Genomic DNA, 22,585 nt, shown 5'->3' on the forward strand with positions numbered 1-22,585 from the left:
TAATCTTCTTCTGTCAAGTTACCTTTAAACTGATTTATCTCCTTTTCTGGTAGGCCCAATTTAAACCCAGCAGAATTCAGGGGGAAAAGCCCTCCCTCTGGCCCTTCAGAGATTTAACTAAAGTCATAAAAACAGTGAGGAACCTTTTTGTATGGGTGAAAAACGCTACAGAGTCTCTCACAGAAACTTGACACATGCTACCCTCACCTACCTAGAAGTACAACTGTTTCGGGGTTGAAACTGTTTCCTTCTGAAGGATAGACCATATCTGGCATGAGGAAAGGCAAATGCATCTTATCCTCCAGCAGGCTGGACACTCATCCTCTCAAAATCTAAATGCTGCGGGCTGGCACCAGCTGTAGCCCCCAGTGAGCGTTAGGCAGGGCAGTTAACAACCCCCTGAATCACTGCACTCCTGGAGCACAAGCAAGAGAAAAGAAGCTCCCCCCCCCGCCCCAAATTTCTAAAACAACAAGCTATCAGCCTTGCTAGGCTGGGCTCTCTCTACAGACAGATGGGGGTGTTTATCAGGGAGAGGGATGGTGGATTGATTAAGCAATAACACGTTAGTGTAAGCAAATGCACAATGACAAATTTGGGATTTCTTTCCTACTCCCAGCAAATAAGTGTTAGGACACACAAACTGGCTCCTATTAGCACTTAATATTTTTTCCTTTGATGCCATTTTTTAACTTGCTTGGAGCAAAAGTTTCTTACAGCACTATTTGTTGCCAAGAATTAACATAGTAATCAATAATGCAAACAAGTAAAAGAATTCCCTCCTCGAAATGAAAGGAGGATGAATTTGCAGGTTATTAATGACTTTTTCTGTTCAAACACTTGAGGAAATCATTCAAAATGTAACCTTTTTGTAAAGCATAAACCACAATCACTGTCTAGACTTGCAGAGGTGTCACACAGTTGCAAAATGAGCCCAGATATGCAGACGGTCAATAAAAAAAAAAGTATAATTGCATTAAGTGCATTGCAACCATGATGGCAGTACAGTACGCCCTAGGTTTCTGAGTTGTTTCCAAAACCTAGAACTTTTGGTATAGATGCACTAGCCATCTTCTTAATGCTCTGTGCTGCTGCGCATCAACTCTGTAGCTGCTCTCCCTCTTTTGTTCGGAAATGCAATGTCGCTAGTGGATTTTTTTGAACCTCTCCTATTTGCTCCTTTGTGGAGTCTCCCCTCTGCATAGGGAAGGCAGAGTAGAAATTAAATCACACCTACAAAATGAAGGCTTTGTTAAGGAGAGAGGTATTGCAATTTGCCCAAAGATGGTTTAGATGCTGAGTCAGCCTTATCACCATATTTAAATGCGGTGATCTTTCAGATGTGTATTATGTAACAAGAGGTCCAGCAAGCCTCAAACCCGGATAAACTTTGCTCAAATTGAAAACCCTCCAGCAGAATGTAGATCAAAAGGACTATAGGATCTGATGGGTAATTAAACCAGAGGGCAAAGATGATTATCAAAAGGTGGCACATTATATACTTACACCCTTTTAGATGAACTGCATCACCACAACAAATGAAAATTAAAGTATTCTCAGAAAGCAAATACAGAGCCTGCTGGGCCTCTGCTATTAACAAACAAACAAACACTTGACTAAAATAAAACTGGATCTGATAAAGCTAACTCCTGAATGGTTACCTTGACTTAAATTTTCCAAATGCCGTAAACAACATGCAAGTCTCTCATCACTTTTCTAAAAATTACGATCGCTTTCACTGAACAATGACTTTTTGAGCTACCTACAGCATATTTATAAATCACATCTGAGATCAGAACAACTCTTACAGTAGTTTTGCTCTTTAATAAGAGTCCAAAGGCCAGCTGCATACTTGGCTACCTAATTTTTGAGACAGGGGGCACCATTCTCTATTAAAAAGCCTTCAGTTATCAAGCATTTTCAGAGGGCTTATATCCAGGATTGGTTTCTGTGCCTCATATTTCTTGTGTCTTCTGCCATGAAAAAGAGAAGATCAATACACATGAAATATCAATGTACTTCATATCAAAATTCATGTCTAGATTAAGTGTATTAACATTGAATATATACCTTTTTATCTGTGTGACCACTACTAATAATAGGTTATTCAATAAGTGATCCAATGACAAACTGTGGGAGAACAAAAAGAACCAACACAAAGACAACAGTCTAAAAATATTAAATGTTGTATGCATCCCTCGTATTCTGTGTCTCTTCCTTGCTTCCCTAGACTGCACAATTTTCAGGTTTGTGACTGTATCAGATTAGTAAATCAAGTCCTTCATCTCCGAAGGACTGGTGAGCCGTAGTTGCAAATACAATCAACGAGGAGAGGAGAGTCTTTTGGGGATGCTTATTGACAAAACGCAATTTTGATATCAAATATGAACACCTAGCGCAGAATGCAACACTCTGTGTGACTGAAATTCTGCAGTCAGGGCGGTTCTTTGGCCCCAATTAAATGTCTACCTCCCTATTTGCAGCATATAGAGATATGGGAGACAGAACTTGAAATTGCTATAGGTGAAGTCATGCCTGCACTCTGATTTCAAGCTTGTTAGAGAGTTCTCAGTTGTGCACTAGCGTAACTCCCATTCGTGCAACGAGCAGCATTCAATACAAGATCAGGGCCAGTACTTGGTTTTGATTCCTTACCTAAACAAACAAATATTGAAGACTGTAGGGTTGGCTTTTTTAATACAATAAAGATGCATTTTCCTAGTTGGCACATGCAAAAACAAACATTAGTGCTTAATTTTGTACTAAGATTAACTAACACATTTAGGCTGGCGAGTACTCAGATAGAACACCCTGCCAGCTGCCTCTTCGTCTTTTACAGACAACTCTTCAACTCAACACGTTGTTTCAACTAGAGAACCCTAAGAGAACTACATACTTCCAGGTAAAAAATCCTAGCCAAGACACTGTAAGTTAAACTTAACACCTAATGTCCTACCTGGGACCTCAAAAGCAGTACAAGCCAGTAGAGCTCTAGGAGTATCAGTTGCAAGAACATATTCTTTAACAAATGAGCTTCCATGTTCTGAACCAGCCTCACATTTGTGGTGTGTAACGTTGAAACATGGTGTACTCAGTAGCCTGATTATGGGTGAGAAGGGTCCGGATGTCAGCTGCAAGGTCTAGGAAAGCAATGAATGCAAGGTCCTAATTGTATAGTGATATACAAAGACACTTTGCTGGTTGTAGCTGTTTTCAGTTTTTCAAGCTGCTTTCAGCAGCAAGTAATCCCATGGGCCATATCTACTGTTTTGACATTGTCCAATTACTATGGCAGTTACAGCCAAACTTTCTGACCACCTGTGCTGTCAGGGCCTTAAAGCCCACTGCCATGGAGCAGCAAGGGTGGGCTGCTCCACAAAGGAAGGCAAGCCAGCAGCTGAGTGGCAACGCAGGCAGGGCAGCGACCTCGCTGGTGAGGGTGCAGTCCCATAGTACCTGAACAAGAGCAGAGCAGGTCTGATGATGGTCACCAGGTTCACACAACAGTCCTGTCATCACTGGACAAGTCTATGGTGATGAGGGATGCCCCAGGTCAAACCAGGAAGTCAAATCAGCGAGGCAAGGGCAGAATCAGCAAGGTGCCAGGCTGGACACAGGCACAGCTGCAAAGTGGATTAGGCAAGGACCTGGCCTTAAATGCAGCTCTTGAGCCAAGGGGCAGAGGCCTCTCATGAGACTTTTCACAGCTCTCTCACACACGTCTTTCTCACACACCAGCTGGATCCAAGGTCACCCAGCTCCAGGCACCCAAGCCCCTTAGGGGCCAGGAGGAGAGCCTGGTAGAGCGTTCAGGGTGCAGACAGCCATGGGGCTGTCAGGCACCTCTGCACCTGGGACATGAGGAAACACTGGAGCTTGTATACTCACCGTCACTGAGCCCTGTCCTGAGCAACCCCAGCAAGTCTGAACGACCTACATTCAGGAGCAACCTTACCAGGTCATCAAATTTATCCAAGAGGGCAGCCTCACCAGACTCACAAAACATCATGGTATCGCTACGCTCTCAAGCATGATATGCCTATGTGGCACAAGCAAGCCAAGGTTTCTGCTTATTTACTGGGCTGACCTTGCTTCTTATCACCAAAGGATACTCTCTAAGGAGGAGGCTCTGCATCGCAGAGGAATCTCCCACCAACCTTCCTAGGGAAGGAGCATATACTAGCCCAGCTTAGCTGACAAGAGGGAGTCAATGTTTAAACGTGAACATGTAAACTTTTGACCTTCTTCCCCAACATTTAATTAAGGACCATCTTGGCAAAATAATACCATGCGTTTGATTGTCCTTATAACTTTGCCCAGACAGCATGGCACACAAAGATTTGTAGAGCTTTACCACTGCTGTTCCCCTCCGCCTCAGCACAGCGCTTGCTAAGGTAGCAAAGCAATTAAAACTGTGGTTTCCTGGTTTATAAAACAGGCATAATCTATGTTTTGATACTTACAATGCCACAGCATCGTAAGATTAACTCAGTGTTTCAGTGTTTCCTGCAGTCCAGATCCAGATTCCCAGTGTGATGGTGTTACAAATGAGCAAAGTAATGTAAGACGAAGGATACATACTAGCTAAAAAGAGGAAAGTTGATAAATGTCTTCCTGTCAGTCACTCTTTCTCTCACAATGACCATGTCACGATTTCTGTTGAGTCACAGTTGACCAAGTTATTGATGTTAATGAATGTTCTCTGAATCCCATTCCAGCAGGGGAATAAATAAAGCTAATAAATAAAGCCACAATTTCAGTGAACATTTGATGAAAGGCAGCTACCCAGTGCACAGGCTAGAGAAGACAGTAAGCAATATAGCCAAACAAGAAGTAAGAATGCTTTTCTTCACAAACATAGGTTCCTCCACTTCGAATCCACGTCTGTTTTTCCTCTGTCCTGTACCCATTCAAAGTAACCCTGTACTCCACATACTAAGGAAACCCTATTAGACTGGAATCTTTAAGGGCACGTTCTTGTATACGATTTCTTTCTACAGTCCATAAGCCTTATGGTACTCTGACCAATTTAAAGTTCAGTGAGGCAGGAAAGTAGCACCTCTATGTTTTGACTTCATGCTTCTGCTTTCACTCCGTGATTCCTGGTGGAGGAAAAAAAAATCTTTTGGCTTGGAAATAATAAGCAGCTTCTGCTTATGGTCTAACATTAGGAGGAAAAAAAACCTCACAGAAGCTAACAATTCTTCAGTAGTCAGGGTAATTATTACCAACAATTCATAACATACCACAACTAGCACAGCAAAACTCCCACTCTAACTGTATTTAACTTTGTTTATTGAAGCCAACAGAAATCTTTTCTCATATCAAAGCCTGAAGGGGGAATTACCAACAAATTCTGGCACACAGTTACATTCTTTTAAAATACACTATTATACATCATGAAATTCCTGAAACTAGAGAACTTTCCATAAAACTCAGACCACATTATTCCAAAAGGTTGGGGGGGGAGAAAACAGTGGTAGTACAATTACAGCAAGTGACAAATCAATAGAAAAAGGAAGCAGGAATGCCCCTATCATGACAGGGTCCCTGGAACGCAAATCAGACACTGTGTTGTGTAAAAATTGCGTCTGTTCAAACTTTTAATAAAACTAGAAATCCTATATTGCTGCCAATTTGTTTAGCTGGACTGTTGCTATATGCAGAGTATGAAAGAGTATATTTCTTGGGTCACAAACAGAAAAATACATGTGAGGAAATTATAGTATTGAGTTATGTGTATCTGACAATATAATTCACTTTGCCATAATACGTATACTAAATAGGAACTAAGTTCTACTGACAGTTGACTCAAAGGAGTTACCTGCACAAGGCCTAGGAAACAACATTAACTGAACAATAATGGACTAAAACCACAGAGTTTAAATCAGTAATCATTGTACCATAAAGATAAGTGCAAGTTGTACAATAGATATAGTACTTCTGAAAATAGATTTCAAAATTAGAGCTAAATTTTCTCTTTGGAATATAAAAATAATGCTTTTTCCTCATGCTAAACACTTGTAAAGACATTTAATTTCAAGTGTACTTATGTACTATTCTAAAAATACACATATCTCCAAAGTAGTAATAAAGTCTGTGTGATGAATAATAGGCCAGGGAAAATTAAGACAGGAGATACCCAGTTGCCCTACCTGTACTCTGTTCATTTACTTAGATCTCTTGGGACTACCTTATCAGTATGGAGTGAAATCATGGTGTCACTAATATCTGCAAAAGATGCACCAATGATGTCAACAGGGAAAACATTTTACCCCGTGTGCTTCAAAGAACTGCGACTTAGGAGAAAAAAAAAAAAAAAAAAAAAAGGCGTTCAAAATGTCTGTCAGTTTTCCCTTGATTTAGAATTTCCTCTGAAATTATACTGGCCAGAGGCTCACACTAACACCTTTACTTTGACAGATGTAAGGACTGGCATAAATCTTAAATGTTTCATAAATGACTCACTACATATGGAGGAGAATTCTAGGTATTCCAGAAGAGGACTATGCATTTGACTCAGCTCTGAAAGGCCCCAAAATCATAGGACATTAAAGCTCTAGCAGTTTTGTACATAGATACTAATTTTATAGCTTTCTGGAATGTTTTAGCTACCCTTTTCTCATTCTCTGAGACTGAGGAACTACGAAAGTAAGCCACATTACAGAAAAGTAATATTTTCAACTGTGATATGATTGTAAACACTTTAGAAGTACCCGAAGTACTTTTTTTGTCCGAGACTGGATACTTTCAGCCTCATAAAGCATAAAGGTTTAAGAGAAGAGTCATAATAGTTTTCATGACAGAACCAGATGAATTAATTAAATTTTTCCAGCCTTCTTCAACACCTAGGGCTGGCCTCTACTTTTTAGACATAATTTTTTAATGATCATTTTTCATAACTGTGTCAACAAGTTTTTTGTAAAGTGCTCCAAACAATACTATCTGGAACCTAAATTATATAATAATTGCTTCACAACATTCCATAATTTACTCCTCTAAGCTACAGGCTAGGAAAAAAAGTACACAAAATAAAATGGAACTGAAAACGAGGCATGATAAATTTCTGATTAGAGCCTTCCCACCACCATTTTTGAAATACTGATGAAGTTTTTATGATCTTCAGCATACAGCATTTCATAAAAATGTATGTTGTTCTCTTATCCATTTTCATCCACCTCCAGAAATGAGCAGGGTCACCTGGGCGATCTAAAAGACAAACAGTTGTGAGGAGCCAAATAAGACACACGAACATCAACACCGAAACAATTCTAGAAGTTACAGCCTGTTGCAGGGTAAGATTTTGTGATCTGTATTATGCAGGTGATTAAACTACCATAAGGATGCATTCTGGGTTTACTGATCTATGTATTAATTATCCAGATCAGCACTTATGCTTTGAACTTTAAGTTCTGCAAGTCTTAATGCAAGCATTAAGTTTTATAGCATCTGCTACTCTCTGTTAGTATGGGTCATGAGATAGTTTTCAGCTATAAATTTAATTTTTAAATGCTTATAAAAATAAATAATCCTGACAGTAATACAATAAGAAGCCTAAGACTGAGATACAGTTTTGGTATCAATAAAATCTAGAATGATGATTATGAGAACTACACTAATAAGATACTAATCAATATTATTCAAAACAAAAAAGAAAAATAATCCGAAAGAGTGGATTTTCCAACATGATAAACATTACGGCTACAGTTCTCTGTGTAAATACAAAGTTTTGTCCATGTGCAGCACCACTGACTTCACTGTTTGGAATGGTCATCATCCTCAATAACTAAACACGCTCTTACGAAAACCTGCAAACTGTATCAGGGTTCAAAACTTGCTCTTAACATTTTGCCTCTGTCTTTGGATATCCTCTTTTTCTGCTGCTCAGTCTTTTTTGAGAGCAGGAACAAGACACCAGGCTTTCATTTTTCTTTCATCATATACCTCCCGGCTGAGAAGAAGAGAGGTTCTCATATAACTTCATGTAGTGAAAATGCTGAAGTCCAAAACTAAAGATACTGTGATTCCAAAGCACATAAACAGACGAAACCCCATCAGTTCCATAAACATCCACTCGAGCCAACTCAATTCAAAGAATGCTAGAAACCTAAGAAAAGCATGAAATTGTTGAAGATTACATAGACAGAGACAATTTTCAGTTAGGTTGAGATGCAGATCAGTAAAGAGATAAGCACGGTTCTAAGTGTGTCACCCACTTTCTATGAGACATAAGCGGTGTTGACACTTTTTTCCTCTGGTACAATTTTTACATTTCACGATTTAAAATGGGATTTCTACATAACTGCCTAATTTTTTTTGCCTGATGACATTAATTCAGTAAAGGACCTCTGATTATTTTAACCGAATGGGTATGCAAATGGAACACATAAGAAAGTTGCTGTAATCTCTAAAACAGTTTCTTAAAAAACACAAGTAATGACTTGAAGAGGGGCTTTTGTGGTACCAATTTACCAATATATGATCCTATGGTGCTTTTAGAAACTGCATGTGCTCTGTTATTTTACATTTCTTTAGTATTATTTATATTAACTCTATTTAAAATGAATTAATTTTACAATTAAAGAAACACATACATCACTGAAATTGAATCAAGAAGTGAAATATACCAATTTTTAAGAAATAATTCTGAAGATAAGTGTTTAAATTAGAATTCTGGACAGGAAAAAATACTTAGTACTCCTAAGTATTATTTATTACAGAAGTAAAGCATGACAGATTCTTTCTCTCCTCAGCAGTGATGTGGTTCACTCCACACAGCTGAGATAGATAGAAAAAGTTGCTTAGCTAGAAGTGCCAAAAGTAATAGCAATTTTTGTCTCTTGTGAGAAAACGCTGCATTTTACAGTAAGGTCATTTTGTTTTACTGGCAGGTGATGTTTACATCAGTGACGTCATGTTTTAAACCTTTCAACAGGTTTCAGTAACAATGGTATAACCCTTAAGATAAAGATATAATCCACAATTAAGACACAAACCACCATTCAGCATGGATATGCCACATTATTCATGGTGAGCAAACTCTTGTAATATAAACAACAATAACGAAAACAGGCAAAACTTATAGTTTAAGTCTTAAAACTGACGGCTGGAAATATCTAACAATGTTGTAAAAACACTTCAGACTTTCCAGTGTCAAACGCACAGAACAATGTAGCTATACTGGGATGCTACTGTGCTTCAGCTGGTACCTTTAACTTAAGTTTTAGTGATTCTGGTCTCACAGCAAGCTTAGACCTAACAAGACAAGTGATTAACAAGCTGAATAGCCTCAGCTATTGATTTCATCCGCAGTCACATGGTTCAGTTACTCTGTAAAGTTCATAAAAAGAGGCTCTCATAGACAAAAATTATCTCAATGGTAACTATCCCATCATCTCAGTTTGCTACCTGTACACACGCATTCTTTACCGAGGAGGAAGGTGGGATCTTCTCCTCCGATCTGGATGTCCCCATCCATATTCTCTACCTGGAAGGAGAGGAATTAAACATTTTTAATTAACAATAAAGCAGGAAAACAAGAGCTTATACAGATAGTCTGCAAGAAAAATTATATTTATACATATTTTGAAAAAAGAACGTCTCCAGTTGGTGTATAATAATGGCTAGTATTTTGAGATTTTGGAGGATAAAGTCCATGGTGGCACTGCTTTTCTTAAAGCCCTTGGGCCACTGTAACTTTTAAATCTAGTCCAATTAATGGGCTGGGATAGTGAATCATACGGGTCATACACTGTCGTTGGTAGATCAGACTGTGTGAATTCAGGAAAGGAAAATACACTATTTAGAACCAGACATAAGCTATATTAACAAACATTTTCATACTGGTTTAAGTGTGTCTGTGTACAATACTGCTTTAGTTATAGATTCCTATAAGCAAAGTAGTACTCAAACTGTAAATGAAATCCTTTTTTCAGCACCAAAGTTCTACCAAGTCCCATCTACATTACAGTTCTGTCAAAATCCTATTAATCAGAAACGTGCTTGAACACAGAGTATGCAACATGAGTGTGGAAGCCTTGATTAAATACCTAGCAAATGGAAACTTGCTACAAACTCAGATCCTTCAGTATAGTTGTATTACATTCAGCTGCATGTTTTACTGTGTGCTAAGACCGGAGTGAATGTACCCGTTTGATGCAATTACATTCCATGAAGAAATGGGACTCTGGAGAATTCCCTTTTGTCTTGGACAAGAGTTTCTCTTGAGTAAGACATACCTCCAACAATTCTATTTTTTCCATATCTTTCCTTGACACTCATCTTTCCTTTCCCCTGAAAAACTGCTTTCAATTTTCCATAAAAGCTTTTCTCCAAGACCTTGTTTTTAAGGAAAAATAAATCACTTTTGAAAAAGTGATATTTTCTAAGTTGAACTCTTTAAAAAACAAAAGCTGCCCATTTCCCTTTTTTTCTTCTTTTCCAGTAGAGAGATGGAAGAAAACCAAGGCAAAGGTGGATGGAAACAAAGAAAGCAAAACTATTTTTTGGAGAGGACATGATTTTCTTAGGTAGGACATAGGTGACCCCCAAATCCAACAGCTTCTAAATGCAAGTATGAAATTGTCAAAATGCTTCACTATTTCCCCATCTCACTGATTATTATTCTGGTGGTAGATGACTGGTAGCTACAATTATCACCCATTACTTCTAGCTCTCTGACAGCTCTTACTCATTATGTCCTCACCCCTCCCCTGGGTCGATCATACAGAGAGTTCTGATGTTTACCTTATCACCGGCAGAAATTCTATATCCTTGCCAATACCTTTCACTATTTCTAATGTGTCAGGGTATCCTTGATTTCAACCATTCATGTAGCTGTTACAACCAGTCCCATAGACACTCTCTCCCCTATCTCCTTCCCTTATCTTCTGCTCACTTTTCAGGCAGGTTTCGAAATACTAATATAAGAACCATTGTCCAAATCACTGCAATTTTAAAATATAGCTATAAAAGTATATAAGACAATGCATAGATAAGGTTAGACTTACTTTTTTATTTTCTTTTTTTGCTATCTTTTGTATGTTGATTTAGATCTAGGTGGTAATTTGTATGCTATGACAAACAATCTCAGTGTTTATCAGTTGGATGGAAAGTTTATCAGTTGAAGAGAGTGACAGAGACACATGATACTCCATAGTGATTTCCACAGTTTTTAGTGCTCAGTTTATTTTTAGCTATTTGTAGAATGAGGTAACAATGTACGTACGAGTAGTCTTAACCGCTAATTAACGAAGTTTTGTCTACCAATAGGCTATATGGTGCGTGGTGTGGTGTTTCAGCCATGAACCTAGAATCCGTAAAGTCATGCTTTATTAGAGACATCTATGCTACCTCAGGCAAGACTTTTAAACTCAAAGCACACAGATTACAAGTGCTGCAATGCAAAGTTTTATATATCAATAACAGAAGCCTAACCTTAGCTTTAAATTAGATACCTACGATCTGTTTAACAAGCATCAGAATGGACAGACACTTAGAATGGGACACACAGAAGTCAGTATACTAAATAGGAAGTCTTCTAAATTAACAAACAAGAAACACTAAGGGAAAATCTACCTCCCTGTGAGGCTTAGATGTCCTGCTCTGAGTTAGGTGGATGCACTCTCCATTTGTGACAGACCGCCAAGAAATTTATGAAGAGGACTTAAAATAAATAAATAAAATCAAAACAAAACAAAAAAACCCACCACCCCTGAAAACCCCAAACCCCCACACCTGAATTCCCTTCTGTCAAAATACAGCTAGAGGATGAGATGTTAATTACAGCAGATCAGTGGTTAGTATTCACCATAAAATGAGGGATGCTTAAGTTCAATTCTTGTTCTGCCTGAGGGGATTCAAACCATCGTCTCAGGGAAATACCAGTGCTTCTCCGGTTTATGCTTTCTGGGTGGAGGCACTCTTTCCTCCACTGTTGAAGTTGAGACATTGTCATGGAATTCTTAAACATTAACTGATAAGAGAGAGCAAAGGCTGCCTAATCATTAGGTACACTCCTGACACACAAGAAACAGGTCCTGTGGTTACTGTTCCATTACTTTTTAATGCATTTAATCCAATGATTTATATATAATATGCAACAGCAGGAGCCATAACAGCATACCACGGGAAGGTATATAAAGGATGGGATAGATAGATATCAGCAATATTAGTAGGAAGTTTTATCACGTAAGCTATCATGGAACACAAAATCACTACTTTTTTCTTCTTCCTTTTTCTCTCTCTTTGGTGAGACACACATATATAGCAGAGACAACAGCTACATAACGAAGCAACCCAAATACCTGTCTTAATATTAACAAACTTAGGAAAAAGAAACTTTGTCAAAATGAGTCATCTTGGCGGATCAGTTTAACGGGAGCTCTAAAACATTGCAGGGCTCTTTTGTAAGGACTGATATATTTTTTCCAATAAATCTATTTTACTTATAACAGAGGCAATTTAACTGCACTTATGGGATCATGTTTTAAGAGTGTCCTGAGGGTAGTAAATAGGGTTTGTGTAGAAGAAGCCAAGATGTTTTAATAATGCTACTGAAACACATTTATAACACAGTTCCGCACAGTTACTGTGGAACATGCTTTGCGGAATACATCTAGTCGTAAGATCTCTGGAGCTGGTCAAAGATGACCTGACCCCTGAGTAGCAGGCTTCTTGAGATGGTCACAGTTACAATGACCAGTTTGCGTTCTGCTCATGGTCAGCATACACACTCTATATTTTACCTTTACATTTTACATACGCAATCAAACAATCTTATCTGTGAATCAAATTATAGTATCTCACCCTAAGCATACAACAGTGGCAGCTGAAACGCATTAAAGACTTTACTGTATTTATTTATTTATTATTTATCCTCCCTAATCACATCATCAGTCTTCTTTGAAAACCTCACCTGGAAACATAGAAGAAATTTAGGCTCTGCAGACTAAATAAAATAATTGATCTTTCTTAGACACTTCTATTCCTTTTGCTTATTATCTTTTATCTACGTGTCTGTGCTTTAACTCATAATAATGAGGAAGTAAACCTGAATTATGTCAGCTCAACAGTGTTATCCACAGTGATGCTTCATTGAAATGTCTTTTCTGTTCAAGAAGTGAGATTGGTGAATGACTTAAGATTAATGCCAAGACAAGACAGAACTTGCATTTGTATTACTTAGGCAATGATCTGGAAGCTGAGACCCTGATCTAGAAAACCACCTAAGAATGTGTTTAACTTTATTCATATGCTTAAGTGTTTTGTTGAAGTATCAACTAAGATCTGCAGCTAAAGACTTCAGACAGACATTTCTGTGCAGCTGTGCCAATTTGTTTTAGTACTATTAAAATTTTAAACACAGTTCAGCTGAGACCAAGCATGGAAATTTTAAATACCACATAAAAGCTTTTTTCCCGGAACATTGTGAGTAAAAGATGACTCCAGATTATAATGCTACACTCTACCTCACCTTGCAGAGGTTTTGTTACTGAGTGCTGTAGCCACAGGGTAACTGTATACATACAAATGCAAACTGCACATAGACACGGAGCTCTTATATTGTTGATAGAGATAATTCCACACACACACACACACACACACGTGCACATATTTTTTACCTTGTGGTTGAGGATTTCTCCATAGGACCCCCCTCATCTGGTTATGATATGGAGGAATAAAAGAACTTCTGTATGTTTGTTGGGACCTGGGATTAAATTCTCTTTGTTGTGTTCCTGAAAAACAGTATTTACTAAGCAACTCTGACTGTATATAAGATTAAATGAAGAAAGAGAGACAGCATATTCTTTTTCGGGAAACAACATTTCTTAGTTTTATGCCAAAATACTTATGCACAATTAGGACTTTTCCAAACTAAAGTCAGCCTAATAAACATGGTTCTTGTCCTCATTTCCATCTATGCACATCATGATTACAAGCTGTTAACAAGTGTATTTAGAAACCAGATCAAAATTTTATGACACAGATTTGGAGACTGAAGTCATTAAAACAAAACAGAAATCTCTGTCCAAATTGGAATCACAAATCATAATTAAAATGGTTAAGTACAGCTCTCAAGCAATAGCAGATGCTAACAAGGTCTGGTATCATAAATCACCAACAGATACGCTTAGTTTTGAATGTCCAGCACCAGTATGGTGCAGTACCACATCAGAGGTATTGCTGTCACATAATGCAAAGTACTGAACTAGCAGAAAATCATGCTGTCTGTTGTAATATGCTCAAGGAATTTTGAAGGGGTAATTTTTATCCTCACAGACATTGTAATTGACCAGGTATTAAGCAGGTAATAAACATAATACCAGCATAAACACTGAGATTCAGTGTGAATTATTTTGAAGCCTCAAAAGCCTCAACATTCAGGCTGATCTGTGTATGATGCTAAAAACCTTTTAGATTTTTTTTCCCCTGAAAGTCAGGCAGATCAGGTGGGGAAAACAAATGTCTTTAGTAAACCGAGCCATAAAGTTGGGGAAAAAAAGCGCAAGGTCTTAGGCAAAATAAAGCTGTTCTCCAGGTTGCCCAAAAGCTTTCTTATATTTTGAACTGTATCAGTCAGTCCAATAAGGAGTATTCTCTCTTCAATGCCTCACTCAGACCTTCAATTATCAACGTTAAAATAGCTCCCCTGAGGGAAAGGAAGAAAAAAACTCTGAGTCATCTACTTCTTCCTATAAAAATAACTTCAGTCACTGAGTAAATAGCAGTGATGTTTCTGTCAGTGAATGATATTTTATTTACTGCATGTATCTCACTAACTATGTAGCTAGATGGAAATATTATTCTATCCAAACTTGGGTAATACAATTCACATGAATTCCTAAAAACAGGAAATATTTTCTCAGATCTCTCCTTTGGTTTCTTGAAGAAAGACCTTACAATTTACTTAGCTTGATGGGCTGCCTATGTAAACGCTGCTGCTGTTGAAGGATAATTGAGCTCATTCATATAGTGATTCTATTGAGAAAATTAACACAATGCCAACCTGTGATAAATCCATTCCCTCTAGGTCTGCTCTGTATTGTTCTTTTCTTCGCCATGCAAGCCTTGCAAATGAAAGACTTCAGGTTCTGGAAGGGTGTATACAAAGACTTCTGCAGACAATAGGGTTAAAAATCAATAACTGTTCTGCTTTTCTCTCTTCAGGTGTAGCACAAATCAATCACACACACACCAACTAAAAGACTTGTCTTAGCCACACTCATGCATATATGAAGGTGGTAGACCTGGTTTGCATTTTTTCAGGAAACAAAGTTCAAACATTTCATATTAAAAGTGGATCCTTGGAGGGATGAGTAGGGGTGCAGAAGGAATATTTTCCCCTCTGAATTATGAAAAGAATTATGAAAAGACAGATTTTATAGAAACAGCATAACTTGTGATTTTCATAAAACTGAACTGATTTTTACAGGATGACAATTCCTTTTTGTAACCACCAAGGCGGAGGGAGAGCAGGAAGGAGGAGAGAGGATTACAGGATAAGGTAAAAATCCAGTAGGTGGCAAGACTGCAGCAACTAGAGAGGTTTCTTAAATTAGAGGTAGAGTCTGAATCCCTGAGCCCTCCAGTGAACTTTCCTAGCGCATTTTTTGAGTTAACAAACCTCTTTATAGAGCCTTAAGCAAAACCCACAGATTATTTTTTCCACACAAACTGAGTACAATCTGTGAAGAACACCCATTACTGGGAAAAACCTTTTATTGTATTCTTGGGAGAATAAATTCAGAATGTGTTTATGAAGGTTAGATGAAAGGCATGATCAGAAAAGGACAAAACATATCACTTATGCTGACCCCATTAGGTAATTTGGTTTTAATTTAAAAAAAATTGATCATGAACATACTCATTAGTGAGAAGCACAATAAAAAGGCTAATAAAGTGATAATATCATTGCCTCACTGCTTTATGAGACTATTATATCCAATTTTCTGTGTGGATAAACAAACTAATATGATTACTGTTATGAAAAACAGAGAACTGGCATAATATGAACTTAGCATATTTTTTTTAAAAAAGCAAGATGGCTCTATTTTTGATTCTTATCAGAAGCTTTCAATTTTTTTATCTTCAACAGCTGCTAGGCTACAAAGAGCTGAGATACACAAAAACTTGCCCACAAATATATCAACTGCATTTAATTTATACATTTTCTTCTTTTGGTACAAGAATCTGTGGGAAGCAAACCCTAAAATATTCAAAATTTCTGGTATACATGTAAATATTTAACCAAGATTGTATTTCTACTGTAATTTTCATAAAGCTATTTACTGTATTTAAGCCCATTATAATCAAAACAACACTGATTCTGAGATCTCCTGAACTCCCTGAAGTAATGTAACTGTCCAGATCATACAGAAGGGACCTTAGGAGAAAAGCACCAAACACCAAAAGGAGTAATGTTTTCCTATTACTTATCTTTTCTATAACAAAACATCCCATGTAGAATAACCTTTTTTTCTGAACACAATGCCGTTACTATCATCAGATTAGATTTATGGTGCTCAAGGGCATATTGTTAACAAACGAGTGCTGAAAGATCTTGGCTTCCAGCGGTACATTAAGCTCTGCCAGGAACTAAGTACCAGTTTTATTTATTAAAGTTGAACTTATAATAATAGGAAAAACCAATCACATATGCTTGTTGGCTTGCCAGTGTCCCCAGCTAAACTGGCATCTCTTGGCAATTCTCCCCAAACCAGATTCTTGCCTCAAACTGATAAGATGGAAAGCTATTTTATTAGTCTGGGAGCTATCTCTGCCATATATGTACCATAAAATCGTACCTAAAAAAGAAAAAGATATTTCAACTACTCTAAAAATTCACAGGGCTAGACTATTTTTCCCCACAACAGAACAATTTATCTGGGGTTTGTTTAAACTAGAGTATCAGGCTCTTAAAAATCCTAACCTAGATATTTTAGTTGATCAAGCAAATTTCCAACTCTGTGCTAGAGATCTAAGCAGCTTCCTGCACCTTCCTTCTAAGACAGGTTAAAATATAACTTCAACCTGATCACATCAAGATTTTCAAATGTTAGCTAAAACATACTACCTACCACATTTAAAAATACCTCTCAGCCAATATAAGTTTTCTACAGATTTAAATACATATTGTAAAAGTTATTCACTAACCTGAATTCTACCCAAATGGAAAAGAAGTATCAATTTCACAGAGTTCTGTATAGTTTTACATTTTCACGTTTATTCTTTAGACTCTCTATTGTTCTGCAAAAGTCCTACATGAAAAACTGGATGAACCACTGGCCCAATCCAAAATCTACTGAAATCAACAGACCAATTAATGGGAACCACAGGATTTGGATAGAGGCTATAGTCCTAATCATATGATTGATTCCATATGGAAAGGATTATCCTCCTCCTCCATGCTGAAAGCACATACATTCCACCCACCCACACACGTTCCACTCATCACTCCAGATCAGGATGGTATGTAATTGGACATTAGAAAATAAAATTAATTATACAACAACTGGTATCGAATGCATGAGATTACAAAGTTTTTGGTTTTGAATGATTTTAATCACTTTTATTTATTTTAACCTCAACTGATATATGTAACAGCAGGTAAAAACATTTCAAAGGTAAAATTTTCAGAAGTAATTAAATGATACAGGATTTTCAGTTCCACATTGAAAAGAGACACATTAATTGAAGGTTTTAAGAGCTACCTACAGAGATGAGTACAGATCTACCCAAGCATCTCTCCACATATTCTGTGCTGGTGGTGCACGAGCCAGGTCTGGTCTGAGGCTTCACTAGTGCATTAATACAGCCTTGCACCCAGTCCAGCAGACCCTGCCTCTGAGCCTGGACATGATGCCACCCTAAGGCACCAGATACGGCCCATGCCCAGCAAGATTCTGCTGATATCTCCCTGCCCTTGCCTGGGCAGACAGGTTTTAATTCATACTGTTATTTTGGTAACGTAGCATGCAAACTGTACAAATCCTCAGCTTCTGAAAAGTGGGACTGAGAACTAAATAAGTACTTAGAGGTACAGGATAGTACTTGGTGAGATCCTAAAAAAATACCTAGATATATACCTTCCTCTGATTTCCAGTTCGTCTTTGAATTCACCAAACCTTCATCTCAAACTTTAGGTTCCTTAATACCTTTAAAAATATCACTCTTGAACACTTCAAAAATCATACCCAGTACGCTTATTTAAAGACATTCTTAATATGTTGCCTAAAATCTTACAGGAAAAAGATCTCATTAATATCTTGGTACTAGAAAAACCATTACAGGCATTTTCATTTTTTGAAACTGACAACCATTTTGACACTTCTGTATATTATTTTCTGAGTAATGGAAACAAAAATAAAGGCAAAATTATAGCTTCCTTCATAGTCTCAGTATTTCTGCCTTCTTAGTTTTTTTTGGCAGAGAGGATGAAAAAGGAATAAGGAAGAGAGGAAAAATACAAAGAAAAGGGACTACTGTAAACATGAATATTGAAACAACAAACAAACATGGACAGGTACATTTTTCAAAGAATACAGAACTGCCTAAGAGGATGCGATTACTCACATTGCCTTCCAAAAGCTCTTCCAAAGAGCAACCTCGGTGCGACTGCTGGTATTTTTCTTGAAAAAGTTTTCCATCAAACACTTCCCAAGGCATCAAATCATCCATTCTGAATGGAAAGCCACAAGCACTATTGGCCATGAGCAAAGTTGTAAGGCCACGAACAAAGACAGCGCCAAGATGTACACCTCTGGAGTCCACTTGTGCAAGCTGTTAACACACACACACAAAAAAGGTAAGCCTCACAAATCAGGAAATATAAGCAATCTTACCGTTACATATAACCATGCAAATAGCAGAGCAAATGATAAACAGTCCCAAAGTTGTGACAATGATGGTCCTCTATTGCACAGTAGAATTCATCAAAGGATTCTGTATCTAGTTTTATTCAATAAAGTGAAAGAAGTGAAGTTTGTTTTAACAAATACAGCATCTCACTCAAGTTTTTAAGACAGGTACATTCAAAACGAAAACAGAAAGACAAAATAAATGGCTATTCTCCATAGTATTTCTCAAGCAACAGCAGTTCCCCAGAAAGAATTCTGCTAGTGGAATGCAAAACATGAACTGGGAGTATAAAATGATGTGTACAGTGATCCATTGACCTTCCACAGTTTGATCAACCGGGAAATGTTACAGCACTTAGAGATCACTTAAATTATAAGATTTGACAGAACAAAGTGTATTGTGCCCAGGCTTTTATTTTAAACACTCTCAAATTTCCTCTGACTGTAGTCTGAAAGTCAAATCATTTCACTTCAACATGGATGTCTCCAGAAGAAATACTGGAATGGTATGACAACATCCAGAAAATGCAAAATGAGAAACTCAACAAGACAATTAAAACTCACAGCCAAAATAAACTTGATGGGTGAATTTAACATCCTGCTGTGGCAAAGCATAGCAAACTATAAAAGCCTTGAATCCAATATGGGGAAAACTGTGATTTTAAGTATTGTGTAAACACTACAAAGCTCCTCAGCGGGGAATGCCTTTTCCACAGTCTGTACCGAAGCAGTCTGTCACCGTCAGGACCAGGAGGGATTCATAACTGTGTGGCCATCAATACTGTAATCCGTGGCAGCTGTTGTACCCTTACAATACAGTTTTCCTTACAGTGTAAGTTATACCAGGAATGGAATAGCATCCAAAATAGTCCAGAACAGAAAGGACAAAAATCTGGCTCAAATTTGTCTTAGCCTGAGCTCCTGAAGAGCTGTGAATTGTTTGTTTGAAATGCAATGGAAAGGGTTGGCCCATTATTACTAACAATAACAACATCTTATATCTTGAAAGATCCCCAAAAGACTTAAAGGTATGCACGTACACCATCAGTGCCCTATTTAAAAAAATGACAAGTAATAGCAGACAACACGAAATGTTGTACTAATGGATCAGAACTTTTTCCTCCCTAAGGTCCACGTAACAAAATCAGGAAACTTTTGCAAGCAACACAGAGCTACAAAGCTTCTTCCAAGAGACAAACACAATAAATAATTTGGAGAATATAGCTAGAACCTGGTCAAGGACTTAGGTTTTTCTTTATTGTTATACAATGAGCTGAAGTCTCTTACATAATTTGACTACATGAAACTGACTTCTGTGATAGGGTTCCCCCTAACCACAGACAAGGGGCAGTAGGGTTCTGTTAAGCCAACTTGAAGATACGAGGTGTACCTCCACTGGCTGTTTTTTCTACAGTACAAAAGCAAAAGAGGACCTAGAAATGATGACGTAGGCAAAAGATACCAGGCAGGGTGGCCCAGGGCCCTCTGGGAAGAACTTCTGCCTCTAGTGATTTCTGGAAAGGCATCAAGCTGGCCACCAGGGTACTGACCCAGCATGACACTCAGTACTTGAAATTCAGCTAATACAGAAAATTGAAGACAACCACTGACATCCAGACAAATGCAGATGACACAAGCTAATTTGAGCAGTCATTTAGAAAATGAAAGGCCCATCCTCTTCTGACTGTGACACTTCATACTTGAGTAAGGGAGACCTTCTTCTCCCCTTCCTTTAAAAGAAAAGTATTTTCAGTATAGGATCAGCCTCTTGAGTTTCAGAAAGTTATTGCCTCCAGATGTAAGCTATCATTTTGCCAGCTGAGACTAGTAACTACATGCATGCTCATAACTCTCTTGCTCTGGCAAGTAAAGCAGGTTTTTGCAAACCATTTAACAATGCTGAAAGGTTCCTGAAAAAGCAATGTGGTTTAAGTGAACCAGTATTATTTGTACTAAAGCAGACTGTACGAGTGCACACAGCCAGTTATCATGTTGCAGCTGAGAGATTCTTATATTGCACTAACCAGATTGTTTCTGATCACCTGATCAAATCTTAAGGCCTGCTAAGGAAATGAGTCCACATCATTATGAGCTTTAAAATGGAATCCAATTGGCTTGTGATCACAAAGTAAGACTTTATGAGCGGGAAGTACAAAGAGTAAGAACTGCTGGGAATCCTGAGAACTCCCTTTTTTTGTAAACTAATCCAGCTAGGGAGTTCTTTCATAATTTATGCACTCCGGTCTTGTTCTCAACACAACAATAAATTGAACTTTAAATAATTTCAATAAAATACTTTAGAGCACTTTGACAAGTGGTAAAGTTTTGCTCTTAAGCTAAAACAAAAATGGACATGTCAAGCTACAATTAGCAGTAGAAGCCAAGAGCGACAGCAGCACACCAACCAGCTGACTCAAACTTGGCCAAATTTATATCAGTATGATTTATGTCACCAATAGTCTCTATTATAGATCAGTACAAAACCAGACTGAAATTCCCTGTCATACAAATCAGTATCTTCTGTCACTGAATTATCAGTAAGTACTGATAACGTCAAAAGATTTAATTGCTGAAAACAAACTTTCATCAAGAATAATGAAAACAAGTATTTAAGCTGCTGAAAAGAACAGAGTAAATGCTGTCATCTGCAGCAAGCAATTTCCCATCTTCTAATTTAACGGCTGTGTACTATATGACTATTAATTCATACCTTTTTGTCATTTATTGATAAAGATGCTTTTACTGTCCTTTTTAATCCCACTGGTACCAAGGACGTAAACCAGCTGTTAGAACAGATTACTAATGCTATATGTGGATGCTGGATGCCATCTGGGCCAGAAATCTTAAAATACAGCTTTTATATCTTTATTTTATTCTGAAAACTCTAAGCATAGACACAACACAAATATGTGATTAACCCAACTTTCTTCAGCGACGTTATTCAAATTAGTGCAAAACAAATGCATACATATTTGCAGAGCAAGCATCTAAACGAGAATTTGAGAAATTTTGCTTTTGATGGTGATGCACAAAATAGTAAAATACAGAAGAGGACTTAGAGTGCTGTCTCAAGCTGGAGATCAGTGTAGTGCTGTCATTGATGCTAATTGTTACTTCTGCTTAAGTGAGCATGAAGTCTGAGCCACCAATACAACCCTAGCTGTGCTCTTTTCAACTACACTTGAGACATACTGGCTAAAAAGACAAAATAATGTTGCTGGTGACAGGTTTTACAGGTAGAAGACTCCACTGTCTAGGGGTATCAACCCAGAACTTTCCTAAAGCACTAAAGTATTGGGGAGGGGTCAATATCAGGTAAGACTTGTTTTTTTAATGGAAATCAATATTGGCAAGACCAAGGCAAGAACTATCAACAGTGATTTCTTTATTTTAATAAGACAGGAAATACATTCATTAAAGAGTAGTTTCTATTTTCCATGTCTGGCAATGAAAAACAAAGAAAATGAAAGCACAGTGAGTCTATAACAATGAGCCTGTGCACATGGCAAACCACAGACTTACTTTGCCATGGGAATGCTCACAACTGCTTGGTGTCTGCAATGCAAAGACGTCATGATGAGAAGTGGAAAATTCCAAAAGAAAAGAAGGCTTGCTTTCCAGGGCATTACACCCTAGAGATTACTTCTTATTGGAAACTGTGTCTGTTCCTTTTACTATTTTTATAAACTCAGGACCCCAGTGAATCATGTGAGATACACCCCTGTGAT

The 22,585-nt window shown here is 37.7% G+C and overlaps 1 protein-coding gene across 4 annotated transcripts in view; it reads right to left on the reverse strand.

The window, feature by feature from the left end:
* Nucleotides 1-7,074: 7,074 nt before the first annotated feature.
* The window catches only part of FAM120B (family with sequence similarity 120 member B), a gene marked incomplete at its 5' end in the record, with an annotated part of 54,536 nt that continues 39,025 nt past the window's right edge, over nt 7,075-22,585 (reverse strand). For 3 of the 4 annotated variants that reach the window (XM_082305777.1, XM_082305779.1, XM_082305780.1), the window contains 5 exons: nt 7,075-7,209; nt 9,430-9,487; nt 13,623-13,736; nt 15,008-15,116; nt 18,574-18,780. In XM_082305777.1, coding sequence (XP_082161903.1) covers nt 7,197-7,209; nt 9,430-9,487; nt 13,623-13,736; nt 15,008-15,116; nt 18,574-18,780 — 501 coding nt within the window. In that variant the 3' untranslated portion in view covers nt 7,075-7,196. Of the gene's footprint in view, nt 7,210-9,408; nt 9,488-13,622; nt 13,737-15,007; nt 15,117-18,573; nt 18,781-22,585 lie in introns of all 4 variants that reach the window. The other variant, XM_082305778.1, reaches the window with a different exon arrangement.

This window comes from Platalea leucorodia, assembly GCF_965183815.1.
Source record: "Platalea leucorodia genome assembly, chromosome: 3".
NCBI lineage: Eukaryota > Metazoa > Chordata > Aves > Pelecaniformes > Threskiornithidae > Platalea > Platalea leucorodia.